We start from the raw sequence: 14345 nt of genomic DNA, 5'->3' as shown, positions 1-14345 counted from the left end.
CCCGCTCTCTGTGCTCTTTTTGAAATGAAGCCTCTCCCCGCTCTCCGTACTCTTTCTGAAATGAAGCCTCTCCCCGCTCTCCGTACTCTTTTTGAAATGAAGCCTCTCCCCGCTCTCCGTACTCTTTCTGAAATGAAGCCTCTCCCCGCTCTCCGTACTCTTTCTGAAATGAAGCCTCTCCCCGCTCTCCGTACTCTTTCTGAAATGAAGCCTCTCCCCGCTCTCCGTACTCTTTCTGAAATGAAGCCTCTCCCCGCTCTCCGTACTCTTTCTGAAATGAAGCCTCTCCCCGCTCTCCGTACTCTTTCTGAAATGAAGCCTCTCCCCGCTCTCTGTGCTCTTTCTGAAATGAAGCCTCTCCCCGCTCTCTGTGCTCTTTCTGAAATGAAGCCTCTCCCCGCTCTCTGTGCTCTTTCTGAAATGAAGCCTCTCCCCGCTCTCTGTGCTCTTTCTGAAATGAAGCCTCTCCGTGCTCTTTCTGAAATGAAGCCTCTCCCCGCTCTCTGTGCTCTTTCTGAAATGAAGCCTCTCCGTGCTCTTCGTGCTCTTTCTGAAATGAAGCCTCTCCCCGCTCTCCGTACTCTTTCTGAAATGAAGCCTCTCCGTACTCTTCGTGCTCTTTCTGAAATGAAGCCTCTCCCCGCTCTCTGTGCTCTTTCTGAAATGAAGCCTCTCCCCGCTCTCTGTGCTCTTTCTGAAATGAAGCCTCTCCCCGCTCTCTGTGCTCTTTCTGAAATGAAGCCTCTCCCCGCTCTCTGTGCTCTTTCTGAAATGAAGCCTCTCCCCGCTCTCTGTGCTCTTTCTGAAATGAAGCCTCTCCCCGCTCTCAGTGCTCTTTCTGAAATGAAGCCTCTCCCCGCTCTCCGTACTCTTTTTGAAATGAAGCCTCTCCCCGCTCTCCGTACTCTTTCTGAAATGACGCCTCTCCCCGCTCTCAGTGCTCTTTCTGAAATGAAGCCTCTCCCCGCTCTCTGTGCTCTTTCTGAAATGAAGCCTCTCCCCGCTCTCAGTGCTCTTTCTGAAATGAAGCCTCTCCCCGCTCTCCGTACTCTTTTTGAAATGAAGCCTCTCCCCGCTCTCTGTACTCTTTCTGAAATGACGCCTCTCCCCGCTCTCAGTGCTCTTTCTGAAATGAAGCCTCTCCCCGCTCTCAGTGCTCTTTCTGAAATGAAGCCTCTCCCCGCTCTCAGTGCTCTTTCTGAAATGAAGCCTCTCCCCGCTCTCAGTGCTCTTTCTGAAATGAAGCCTCTCCCCGCTCTCCGTACTCTTTTTGAAATGAAGCCTCTCCCCGCTCTCTGTGCTCTTTCTGAAATGAAGCCTCTCCGTACTCTTTCTGAAATGAAGCCTCTCCCTGCTCTCCGTGCTCTTTCTGAAATGAAGCCTCTCTCCGCTCTCTGTACTCTTTCTGAAATGACGCCTCTCCCCGCTCTCAGTGCTCTTTCTGAAATGAAGCCTCTCCCCGCTCTCAGTGCTCTTTCTGAAATGAAGCCTCTCCCCGCTCTCAGTGCTCTTTCTGAAATGAAGCCTCTCCCCGCTCTCAGTGCTCTTTCTGAAATGAAGCCTCTCCCCGCTCTCAGTGCTCTTTCTGAAATGAAGCCTCTCCCCGCTCTCCGTACTCTTTTTGAAATGAAGCCTCTCCCCGCTCTCCGTACTCTTTCTGAAATGACGCCTCTCCCCGCTCTCAGTGCTCTTTCTGAAATGAAGCCTCTCCCCGCTCTCTGTGCTCTTTCTGAAATGAAGCCTCTCCCCGCTCTCAGTGCTCTTTCTGAAATGAAGCCTCTCCCCGCTCTCCGTACTCTTTTTGAAATGAAGCCTCTCCCCGCTCTCCGTACTCTTTTTGAAATGAAGCCTCTCCCCGCTCTCTGTACTCTTTCTGAAATGACGCCTCTCCCCGCTCTCAGTGCTCTTTCTGAAATGAAGCCTCTCCCCGCTCTCAGTGCTCTTTCTGAAATGAAGCCTCTCCCCGCTCTCAGTGCTCTTTCTGAAATGAAGCCTCTCCCCGCTCTCAGTGCTCTTTCTGAAATGAAGCCTCTCCCCGCTCTCCGTACTCTTTTTGAAATGAAGCCTCTCCCCGCTCTCTGTGCTCTTTCTGAAATGAAGCCTCTCCGTACTCTTTCTGAAATGAAGCCTCTCCCCGCTCTCCGTGCTCTTTCTGAAATGAAGCCTACACACCTGCCTCCGACAAGATTGCTTGGAGGCGGGAACCTATCAGGGAGCTGACCCAACACGCAACACTCAGAATTTTCCCCAGTTCCGCCTGCAAACCCACCTCCATGGGGCATGGAAGATTCTGCCCTCTGTGCTTGTTTTGATATCACAAAATTTGCTAGTATCTTTGACAACTGAAGTTAAGCTCACCAGCCATTATTTCCCAAGAACTGATTTATTTAAGTAATGGGATTACATGAGCTATCCTGTAATTCTCAAGCGTCAACATAAACTGCCATGAGCAACTGAAATGCCTCACATATGATCACCCTCATTTCCTTAAGCAAATTTATTTATAAGAACATGATAGGGTAGTCTTGGTGTGTGGAAGCACTGGGATGGTGGTAGTGCAGTGTGGGAGGTCAGGCTCTGGGAAAGTAGGGAGATGATTGGACAACCTTACTCTGCTCATGTCTCAGGGTCATGTCAGGGTTCGGGCTGTTCATGGGAGGAGAAGTCTTGTTTCATATGGGATGTGGCCATGATGAGGCAATGATGCGAGGCAGATTAATTAAGCAATGACCTGGGGAAATCTGTGTTATTTAAAATAGATACAAATAATTCTCAAATAGGAGGACATTGCAGCCACCCAAGAAACTATTTCAGGGCACTATTGAGCCGGATGTGTGCTGGAGGACTGCAGAGTGGCCAATGCACTCCCAATTTATAAAGGGAAATAGAGTTAATCCAGGTAATTACAGGCCAGTCACTGTAACTTCTATGGCAGGGGCAATTTAGAGGTGAAATGACCATGTATATAAATAAAGAGGAAATAAAAGTAGCCAGCATGTTTATGCAAAGGTGCGATCTTGTTAGACAAACCTCACAGAATTAATCATGGCAAATGGGGAAAGTGCAGTAGTTGTAGCGTACATGGGGTATATCCCTTCCTTTCCAATCTTATTCCACAACTTATACCCCAAGCCTTTTGCTTTTATCTGCATTTTAATCAGTCAATTGTTACAAAACAATAGAACTAGATACAATTAGGTAACTCATTAGTAAATCCAAATTGAAAAAAACAAGACAGCAAATGTTAGAGCAACTCTTGCAGCCCTAACTGTGAAGCAGTCCAAACTCTCAAATATTACTACCTCACTCTGCAAAAAGTCTCACTTTGAAGAAAGGTGACTCAATACAAGACAGCTTCTCCTATGTGTATATACACACACAAAAAAAGGAATTGGTAAGGGAAAAAGAAGAAAACTGACTCTTCAGTAGGCCCTCCTCTACAGTCACAATAGATTTACTCTCATACATTTGCTCACATCACACAAAGTTAATCAATTTACTCTTCGGACATTTCAGCAATGCACTCCTGTACGATCACTCATAATGCCGAAACTTTCAAATATCACTGCCTCACTCTGCAGCTTATCTTCTAGTTTCCAGTTTGATGAAGAATCTATTATAATAATTTCAGATGCTGACAGACTTGTGCACACAAACAAGTAACAATGTAACTAACACACATGTTAAATCCAGTTGGTTCCATGAATTGAATAAATGTATCATACTGGGAGTTATCTAGCATCCTGTTCATGCAACAAAGATGCAGAGCAATGCCAATATCTTCACATTTTATCAATTTCCTGATTTTGTAACAATTTTCTATCTAATGCTCTGTTCTGCATTGCATAACTCTGGTTATTAAATGTTAATGTGGAATCTTATTAAAAGCAAATGAAATTCTGAGGATGTAACATCTGTATTTCCCTTGTCCATTACTGCAGTTATCTCTTCCAAACACAACTTTCGAACAATGGTTAGCGTAATCGCTTTCATTAATTTCATAGAAATCTTAAAAATCAATTTTTTAAATCTCAAGGAGCTACTCCATCTTTGAAATTCATAGAAGTTAACTTGATTTCTCTCCCATTGAACAATACTTTGTTGCCTAATAGAAACAATTAAAATATATACTTACTTATATGGCTCTGATCGAGCATTTCTCAGCATCAGGAAAATGAATAGGCCAGCTTCAAGATTTAAAGCAAATGAGGTGACTTTATCAAGCACAATAACAAATCCCTGTAGAAAACAACAGTAAAGAAATATGAAAATACTATGGCAAAATTAATTTATAGTTTTTGGGTCAGAGGAATGATATTTTGAGCTTTTTTGTGATGGGAGAAGTAGGTTAAGTTGTTTTCCATTAACGTGACAATTTTCATTAGCAAAGGATTATGTGAAGTTCTGGTTGCGACATGAAGCAATTCAGTGCTTCTTTGGCCTTATATTTGGTAAACGTGATTATTAAAAGTGAATATAGCAATGGTTATATATAGAATCACCGGAGATATGTTACATTCTATTCCCAAGTCTACAAATATTAAATGTCAAAGATATTACAGTTTCAGGAACTAAAGCAAATACTGTACAAAAGTTAGTCATGAATGTACCTTGTGCGTTTAAGCAAACTGCCAGTTGTGCACACCAGCTGACCAATTACAATGGCCTAGATTTTCAGTGGTATTGATGGCAAAACTGTCAGTTCTTTCTGTCATTGCCCCACTGCAACTGACAACATTGGAGTCAAAATAATGCAAAAATCCAGAATTTGCCATCAGTGATTCTACACCTTTCCAGAGATTGTGCTGTTGAGGCTCGCCCAGACTGCAATCAATGAGAAGTTGATGAATTGACGAAAACTTCCACTCATACGTGGTTAGTCTCGCCGTAAAAACCCTTGAAAAAGTTGCAGCTTGTTGAATGAGGTTTAGCTGGGTTTTTAACAATGTACTAATTTCATAATTACTGCTAAACACACTCACTGGCCCTGAAAAGCTACTTTTATATTTCTGGAATATCAAAAAGATTGTTTGTATTGATAATTTAGCTTCGACCTAAATCCAAACACAATCATTTATTTTGCTGTCTGAAAATTTAAATTAAAAGTGAAGGATGAAGTTTCTGGTTTGCTGTCTGTGAGAATAATTTAATGTGATTGGCGGCTCACCCTGCTTGCTGACATCACTGCTGCTGCACACCTGGAGATCCCCTTAATGTGGTGCCAGATTTAAACTGCCATTGGAAAAAGGGAAATCCATGCAAGAGAGATTGCTAGAATTGAGTAGGCATCTTTCTTTGAGGTCAGCGGCAAGCACCATTACTTCTCTGCTGACGGGGCCATTATGTTTGTTTTCCATTGTCAAAATGCATGTTAAAAAACCAAAAATGTTTACAGTTTTTCTCTTTGGACTGGATAGAGAAATTTTGTAAGTAACAAAGCTTTTGGAACAATATTTGCCACATGCATGTGCATTAAACTTGTCCAAAAGGCAGCCTTTATATTCTGAGCAGTTAGCGTTCATCCTAACAATAGATAAATTGTTCAGATTTGAAGCTATTTCTTCTCCACTTCAAATTATTTCATCTCCCTGTGTTATGTATCATTTTCATAAAGAGCAGCTATGAATAGTGTTGCCAGGGTTTTATTAATGTCTGTCTAATGCCATGGACTTGTAATTATTTTTCTCCTTAGATTAAAAAAGTGTGTGCCTTTAAGACTCTGTTAAAAATAGTGCACCTTTAAGGGAAAGTTCTGGAGACACTGTGTGCCACAATTGCATTTTTGTTACCCTGCGCAACAGCAGGAGAGAGGTCACGTGGTAATGTTTCCACTTGGCTGTGTGTAAAACTGGCTGAAACCAGTTAGTTTTGAGAGACTTTCCAGTGAGGAGTACTGAACAGAAAGGAGCTGTTTTATTCTCTCTCAGCAGAAATTCTACAACGAGCTACAGGGCCAAGTTAATTCCCTGAGTAAAGAAGAAAAGCCTTCTTTTACAAGAAACCATTTGTATTGCTGTGCTCATCGTTCAAAGAACTGTTTAATGCCTACTGCAGCCAAAGAGTTGAATGCCTATCTACTGAAGGACTATTTTCATCAGATCCACATGAAGCCTTCAAGTGGCCTTTGACTATTTCCACATTAGAAGACCTCATCCATCAGGAATGTAATCCACAAAAACTTATTTATTTTTAAGAGACAGCTAATTTTTTTTAAAACTCTACTTTTAAAACCAGTTAACTACTGTTATTTTTGAGTGTATGTGTGTGAATGGGGAAGTTAGATTAAAATAAGTTATAAGGCCTTTAGACATAGGTTTATCCTAAAAGTGTTTAAGATTTAGTTTTTGATAAATAGTTAATTTGTTGTTGTCTAAAGATACCTGGTTGGGTCTTTTTTATTCCAGAAGTTACCAGAGTGTTTGATTTGGCTGTTTTCCAGTTGGGAAGCTTTAAATAATATGCTGTGACCTGTGGAGTGACGGGACTGAATTGACAGTGGTTGCTCCCATCATGGTCATAACATTAATCAGTGGCTTAAATTTTGTGGCGCTGGTTAACTTTTTTGACTCCCTCTGGCAGTCTGGTGCTGGGGAACTGTTTAGTGCTCTACAACTTGATACTTCAGTATACATGATTATAAAATCCACCTTCAGTCACTCTCCTGAATGTGGTCATTGTCTGATTTCTTCATTAGGTTCTGAGATATGGTTCTAACAATCTTCTCCTCTCTCCTGAATTTAAATTGCTTACTTTAGTTATGCATCTTGGCCTGAATCCCCAAGAAGGATAATATATGTTATTTAATTTTTCAGACCCGATGAGTAAATGAGTGTTTCCAAGCTGGGTGGAGAGCTTGCAGCCCCTCCAGTCCACAATATCCACCCCTCCATCCCACCAATTTGGCCAGCCAACACCAAGATTCCTGATCTCGCACCTATGGTAGGCACCCAAAATAGCATGATGCCTCTCATGGTAACCTGACTTGATCCGAGCAATTGTGTCAGATCAACAGTGGGCAGGTGCTAGCATTTAGACAGAGATTAAAGGCTTGTAGGATTTTAACCCCATAATCTCGCATAGAAATTGTTGGAATTATTGGGTTGAATTGACAATATGCTATAATGGAAAAATGTATCACAGGATTTATTCATGCATTATTTCATTGATATAACATTGTTCATGTCTAACTTACCTTTGGATTAGACATAGACACCATAAAAATAATACCGAATCCCAGCAGGCAAACTAATCCTCGAGTCACACTGCAGAGCATAGTAGTTATATTGGTTATTACACTAGTAAATAAATATATATATATATAACTCAATTAGTCATTTCTTGATTTCTGGTCCTACTCCTATATTTAATCAGCTGTGAAAAATTTTAGCATTCCTTATAATTTTACGTCATTCGAGATGTGGCATTGCCCACTAAACTGGAGGGTGAAGGTGCTCTTCTGTTCATTAATGTGCCTTAGTCCCAACTTCAGAAGTACACCCTCTGGGCTGAATTTTACCAGCCCCTTGACATCGGAGGTTGTGGTGGGGAGGCCCATAAAATACTTAAGGGAGTGGCCAGCCATTACCCCCGACGCCGACAAAGCCCTGCCGAATTTTACTGGTGGCGGTGAGGCTTCAGTGTGGCATCCCGCCGCTTGGCGGCGGGGCCTTAATTTACATATTAAAATCAATGCAAATAAATTTACATCTACTTACCTTGTCCTGGTGGCCATCCCATGCCGATATTATGGCCGCCAAAAAGAAGTCCTGCGCCTTTGGAACTCTGTTCGGAGTTCCGAGGTGTGACATTGGTGGGGAGTGGGGGGGAGCAGTGCAATCTTCAGGTCGGGAGGGGTGTAGGAGTGGGAAAACCACACTGATTGGTTGTGGGGATAGTGGGAAGAGGTTGAGGGTCAAATGTTGTGAAGGTGGGTGGGGTGGGGAGGTTAAAGCTCGTTCTTTGAAAAATTGGTTTTCTGGGGGTAGAGGTAGTTTTATTTATTGCGCACTCATTGTGGGGGCAGGGGGGTTGGGAGAGGGGATTTGCACTGATAATAAAGCATAAACTTCAATGTTTTTACACCTGTCCCTTTAAAAATTGTAATTAAAATGCAGGGCTTGAGGCCCTTTAATAATGGCGTGGCATCTGTGCGGTGGCACTGGACGCCATTGCCAGGGACGAAGCGGCGACCCCCTCTATGTCATCGGGGGCAGCCACTTCATCCCCTCCATTTAAATGTGTGGCGCGCTAATAAAATTCAGCCCTCTACTGCAATGGTTTGAATTTTTCCCCTTCCCACACCAACCATCCCATGGTCTATGAATGAGACTGTCAATCAGTGTTGAATTAGGAGAAGTTTCATACTGTGGATTCAAGTTTTTTCAAATCAATGTTTTGTTTCTAGCTTTTCTTTTCCCCATTTAATAAAGTGTTTCTTCAAATGTTCTATCAAATTTAATATCATTTTCTGTTATGCAAAGTATTTTAAAATATCTCCAAAATATAATTTTGATCCTCCACTACTTTTATTATAAATAACATTTTTAAATATCTTGCTTATGCAAATAGATTCTGCCTCATCATTTATTATTCCCCCTTTCAAACTCTTCCAATTTCTTTTCGAGTTGGTTATCAAATTTCAGAAAACAGCACCAAGTAAAATGATAAACATATCAATTATATATTCATGCATGAGTGGTGGGAGCTAAGTTATAGATCATAGGAGAAATGGAGATTAGTAATGAAATGATGATTAAATAGCTGGAGTCTGCAGCACATACTCGCGGTAAAAGCTTTTTTATGTTTATTGACAGGACTATAAATTCTGCTGGATTTATTAAATCGCTTAAATTAGCAACTTTTTTTTTTACATGATACCAAATAGAATTAAAAATTTTAATCTGAGTAACATTTTGGTCAAAAAGAAATAAACCAACTTTCATTTTATGAATATTTGAATGATAGCTTGAGTGCAATAAATTTATTCCAATGTGAATAACTAAAGTCAATAGCTTATTTTCATTTACAGTAGCAAAATGGAAATGAATGAGGAAACTATCGGATGATATGTTCTATTTCCTATACATTTTATTTTGTGCTTCCTACCTTGGTTGCATTTCTAATGAAAAATCCATAATTGAGACTCTGGTAATTTTGAATATAGCTTTGACCTGGTATTGCCTTTGCTAGCTAATGTTTTGTGAACGGGTAGCAGGCAATTTTCCATCACAATTCTAAGCAGTTACTTTTTGACATGGACATTTTGTAATTGAATATTGTACTATTTCTTTACCTTTTTAAACCACCAATCTTAATTAATTGCAAGCAAGACCTTTCACATTGTTCAGAAGCATTCTCACATCTTCTGTTCCAGAAGGAATCCACCCCACCTTCCACTGCAGGAAAATGATTATACAAGAGAAAGAAAAAAATGGCTTAAGTATCAAATGTGTCGGCAAATATTACAAGGATTTTAGATTTTAACATGTAATCAGCATCAGTGATCACTTTAAATTGCTTTCAACTTGATGTTATAAATCAAACTAATGAATATTTCTAATGTAGTAAATGGATGGGAGTGGCTTAAGTCTCAAGCACGTTATGTAATTTAGCTGCAATAGTAAAACAAACTGGTATCACCTGCCCTTCCATAATGGCCAGGAATTTTCTGAAAAATGTGTCATTAGGCATACACCATTATTCCAGCGCAAAAGTTCCAGGTAATTATGCTGCAAGTGAGTTAAGCTAGATTTTACATCACACCAAAATTTCTTGGACCATTTGCTGAAACCCTTGCTGAATTAGTTAAAAGTTCATTATAATTGCACTGCCCCATTTAAAACAGCAGCGATCAGGAGTTTTGTTTCTTCATGCTAGTTTTCTTGTCACTTGCAGGCACAGTGATAAAGAATGGTGCAGGGGGACCTTTGTTCACCAATGTGAGTAAGCTTTTATTACTAGGAGAAAACGAGATATAATTGTTAAAGAAACGATCAGATTATCAAGACCTGACCAATAATTTATCACCCTAAATTAAGTTGCAACAAATTTAGTTTAATTTTGCAAACTAAAATTACTACTTACTGCTCATGGAAATTTTTGCAAATAACGCAAAAATTATTTTAAATGAATTCAGGATATAAATACCATATCCTTATCTTGACGTTTTGCCTGACATTGCCCGCTTACCTTTCTCAAAAGGTTAGATAATACCTCAATTTTTACTTGCAATTTTTAAGTGTTTACAAAGATATCTCCATACTTACTATTTTAAAGATTGACTGAGCAGTCACTTTGTTTGAGATAATATTGTTCACTATTATGCATGGAAAAAAGTTCACATACCTTTTTGAAGTAAAAGCTTGGGGTCTCCTGAACAGAATTAGGAAACAAACTGAAGAGAAGGATATTGCAAAGGGGGCCGGCGTGGCAGAAGGACATCACGCTTCCATGAGGCGGGCAGGTAATTAAGCTTGTTGAAAAGGAAATTAACTCAAATTTTATGAGTGTTTTCGGATTTTTCCAGGTGTGTACATAAACCACGGAGCTTCAGAGCCTCTCCAGGTATAACATGTCAGTGAGCAAGCAGGTGGTCAGTTCTGGCTGCAAACAACAGCCATCATGAGTACTTGCGAGCCATGGTGGGAAAGATGGAACAGCGCAGGCATTGGCATAGGCAGTGGAGAGAAGGGGAAAAGGTGACAGAGCTGGGGATGCATACCACCAGAGTGGAATATTGACACTGGCACTTGTGTGGGTGGAAGAAGGGGTGGAAGGAGGATCTAAACAGGCCTGCAGGGCCCTGGCACATTGTGGGCCTCCTGCATAAGTGTAGGAGTCTCCTCTGTCTTCATGGCTGAGTGAGGCACTATCCACACCAGGCGTGCCCTGAGAGGACCTCCCAGATGCTTTAGGCAGCCACTTCTCCTCCCTTTCAAGGCGCACCTGTACCTCCCTGCTCACTTGAACAGTGTGAGGACCTGGTGATGATTCCGGACACCTCGCTCCCTCTTGCTAAGCCATTGCTACATGAAGCTCACGGAGTTGGCAATAGCATGCAAGTCTGTGCGCATCTCTGGCATTCACGCAGTGGTCTACTGGATATGACGGTTGCCAATCTCTCCATGGAGGAAGTCATGCGCAAATACACTAGAGACATGGCAGCACTCATAGCCTGGATGGACTTCTCCATCATCCATGCACGGGAGCACATAGCCTCAGGAATCTCCGCCAGATGTTCTCTACTTTCCACTGTAGCTCCAGAATCTGCCACCTTGCTGATGACTCCAAAGGCATGTCAGCAGCCTGAGGCTCAGCATCGCTGGGCCCTTCCACACTCCTCCGAGTATCAGTGGCTTTAGCTGTCACAACCTCTGTCAACTGCTCAGGCGCATCTATGCTGTGCTCACCAAATTGTGATCCCAAATTTACTTGCGAATGCATACCCACAGACGTGAGAGTATCTGCACTGGTGGAAGGTGTGGAGAATGATGTGACAGTGCATCCTCTGAGGCTCCCTCCACCTCTTCTTCAGAGGTGACGGCAGTCCCCCCGGTCTCTGCAGCTGACAGCTCTTGTCTTTGACCTGTGTGTGAGAGAAGAGTAATTAAAGGATAACGAGCATTCCATTGTGTCCTTCAGTTCACTCCGAGTGTGGAGCTCCAATTGACTAGTGGTGGACACATGAGCACTCTGCCTCGTCTTTGCCAGAGTCTCTCTTGTGCCCATCCATTAGGGGACTCTCTCTCTCGCCTCCCCATTACCATCTCACCATCTGCAGTAGAACAGTCCCCATGCAGTCCACCAAGCTCTAGTGCCATCTCCTCATTGGTGGGGTCAGGATTAATAAGTATGGGACACCACCGCCAGTCTTTGCCCTTTCCCAGGCTTTGTGGGTTGTCTTCTCCCACAAGCACATAGATGACCAAAGTGAGTCACCCGATAAAGACATGGACATCACCTATGAGGCTGACTGCCTTAATGTACATGATGGTCCCACGGGTCTGCCTTCTACATGCAGCCACACAGAAGCAGCAGTGCAGGTGTTACCCAAGATGGAATAGGGCTATGAATTGGAGGAAGGCCGATTTCAGAATGATAAAAACAGGATCTGGTCAAAGTGGACTGGGAGCAGCTACTTATAGGAAAGTCTATATCAGACCAGAGGGAGTCATTCAAAGAGGAAATAGTGAGAGTTCAGAGCCAACATGTACCCGTTAAGGTGAAGGGTAGAACCAACAAGTCCAGGGAACCCTGGATGTCAAGCGATGTAGAGGATTGCATCAGGAAAAAAAAGGAGGCTTATGGCAGATTCAGAGCACTGAAAACAGCGGAGACCCTAGAGGAGTATAGAAAGTGTGGGGGGGGGGGGGGGGGGGCTACTTAAAAAAGTAATTGGAAGAGCGAAGAGGGGACATGAAAAAACACTGGTGGGCAAGATAAAGGAAACTCCTAAGGCATTTTATAAGTATATTAAGGGCAAGTGGCTAAGCAAAGAATAGGGCCCATTAGGGACCAAAGTGGCAATCTGTGTGTGGAGTCGGAGGATATAGGTGAGGTTTTAAATGATTACTTTTCATCTGTGTTCACTATGGAGAAGGACGATGTAGGTGTAGAGATCAGGGATGGGGATTGTGATATACTTGAACATATTAGTATTGAAAGGGAGGAGGTATTAGCTGTTTTAGCTGGCTTAAAAGTGGATAAATCCCCAGGCCCAGATGAGATGTTTCCCAGGCTGTTATGTGAGGCAAAGGAAGAGATAGCAGGGGCTCTGACACAAATTTTCAAATCCTCTATGGCCACAGGAGAGGTACCAGAGGACTGGAGGACAGCGAATGCGGTACCATTATTCAAGAAGGGTAGCAAGGATAAACCACGCAATTGCAGGCCGGTGAGTGGTTGGGAAACTATTGAAAAAAATTCTGAGGGATAGGATTAATCTCCACGTGGAGAGGCAGGGATTAATCAGCGATAGTCAGCATGGCTTTGTCAGGGGGAGATCATGTTTAACTAACTTGATTGAATTTTTCGAGGAGGTGACTCGATGTGTAGATGAGGGTAAAGCAGTTGATGTAGTCTACATGGACTTCAGTAAGGCTTTTGACAAGGTCCCACATGGGAGATTGGTTAAGAAGGTAAGAGCCGATAGGATCCAGGGCAATTTGACAAAGTGGATCCAAAACTGGCTTAGTGGCAGGAGGCAGAGGGTGATGGTCGAAGGTTGTTTCTGCAAGTGGAAGCCTGTGACCCTGCGGTGCTGGGACTTTTGCTGTTTGTAGTGTACATTAATGATTTAGACATAAATATAGGGGGTATGATCAATAAGTTCGTGGATGACATGAAAATTGGTGGTGTCGTAAACAGTGAGGAGGAAAGCCTTAGATTGCAGGACAATATAGATGGGCTGGTAAGATGGGCAGAGCAGTGGCAAGGAATTTAATCCTGAGAAGTGTGAGGTCATGCATTTTGGGAGGACTAACAAGGCAAGGGAATGGTAGAATCCTAGGAAGTACAGAAGGTCATAGGGATCTTGGTGTACTTGTCCATAGATCACTGAAGGCAGCAGCACAGGTAGATAAGGTGGTTAGGAAGGCAATATGGGATACTTGCCTTTATTAGCCGAGGCATAGAATATAAGAGCAGGGAGGTTATGATGGAGCTGTATAAAATGCTAGTTAGGCCACAGCTGGAGTACTGTGTACAGTTCTGGGCACCACACTATAGGAAGGATATGATTGCACTGGAGAGGGTGCAGAGGAGATTCACCAGGATGTTGCCTGGGCTGGAGCATTTCAGCTTTGGAGAGAGACTGAAAAGGCCAGGGTTGTTTTCCATGGAGCAGAGAAGGCTGAGAGGGGACATGATTGAGGTATACAAAATTATGAAGGGCATTGATAGATTAGGTAGGAAGAAATATTTTCCTTTAGCGGAGGGGTCAATAACCAGGGGGCATAGATTTAAGGTAAGGGGCAGGAGGTTTCGAGGGGATTTGAGGAAAACATTTTGCACCCAGAGGGTGGTTGGAATCTAGAACGCACTGCCTGAAGTGGTGGTAGAGGCAGGGAGCATCACAACATTTAAGTATTTAGATGAGCACTTGAAATGCCACAGCATACAAGGCTATGGGCCAAGTGCTGGAAAATGGGATTAGAAGAGGTAGGTGCTTGATGGCCGGCACAGACACGAGGGGCCGAAGGGCCTGTTTCTGTGCTGTATAGACTATTAACTGATATGCTGCCACAGCCAATGCTGCTGCCTGGTCCCATTGCTAGGAACTGAGTTGGTGTCCTTTCTCTAACTAGCTCACCCTCTCGCCTCACCATATGTAAGCCCTCAAGGCAAGC

General features: G+C 42.8%; 1 protein-coding gene across 1 annotated transcript in view; it reads right to left on the bottom strand.

The window, feature by feature from the left end:
• The window catches only part of si:ch211-51h4.2 (uncharacterized), a 374380-nt gene that overhangs the window by 23095 nt on the left and 336940 nt on the right, over positions 1-14345 (bottom strand). The window contains exons 15-17 of the mRNA XM_068042237.1: positions 9293-9395; positions 7193-7262; positions 4136-4239 (exon numbers count right to left, since the gene is read on the bottom strand). Coding sequence (XP_067898338.1) covers positions 4136-4239; positions 7193-7262; positions 9293-9395 — 277 coding nt within the window. The remainder of the gene's footprint in view (positions 1-4135; positions 4240-7192; positions 7263-9292; positions 9396-14345) is intronic.

The sequence above is a fragment of the Heterodontus francisci genome, chromosome 11, assembly GCF_036365525.1.
Source record: "Heterodontus francisci isolate sHetFra1 chromosome 11, sHetFra1.hap1, whole genome shotgun sequence".
NCBI classification, from domain to species: domain Eukaryota; kingdom Metazoa; phylum Chordata; class Chondrichthyes; order Heterodontiformes; family Heterodontidae; genus Heterodontus; species Heterodontus francisci.
The sequence above is the reverse complement of the archived record's forward strand: the minus strand, read 5'-3'. Positions and strand labels throughout refer to the sequence as shown.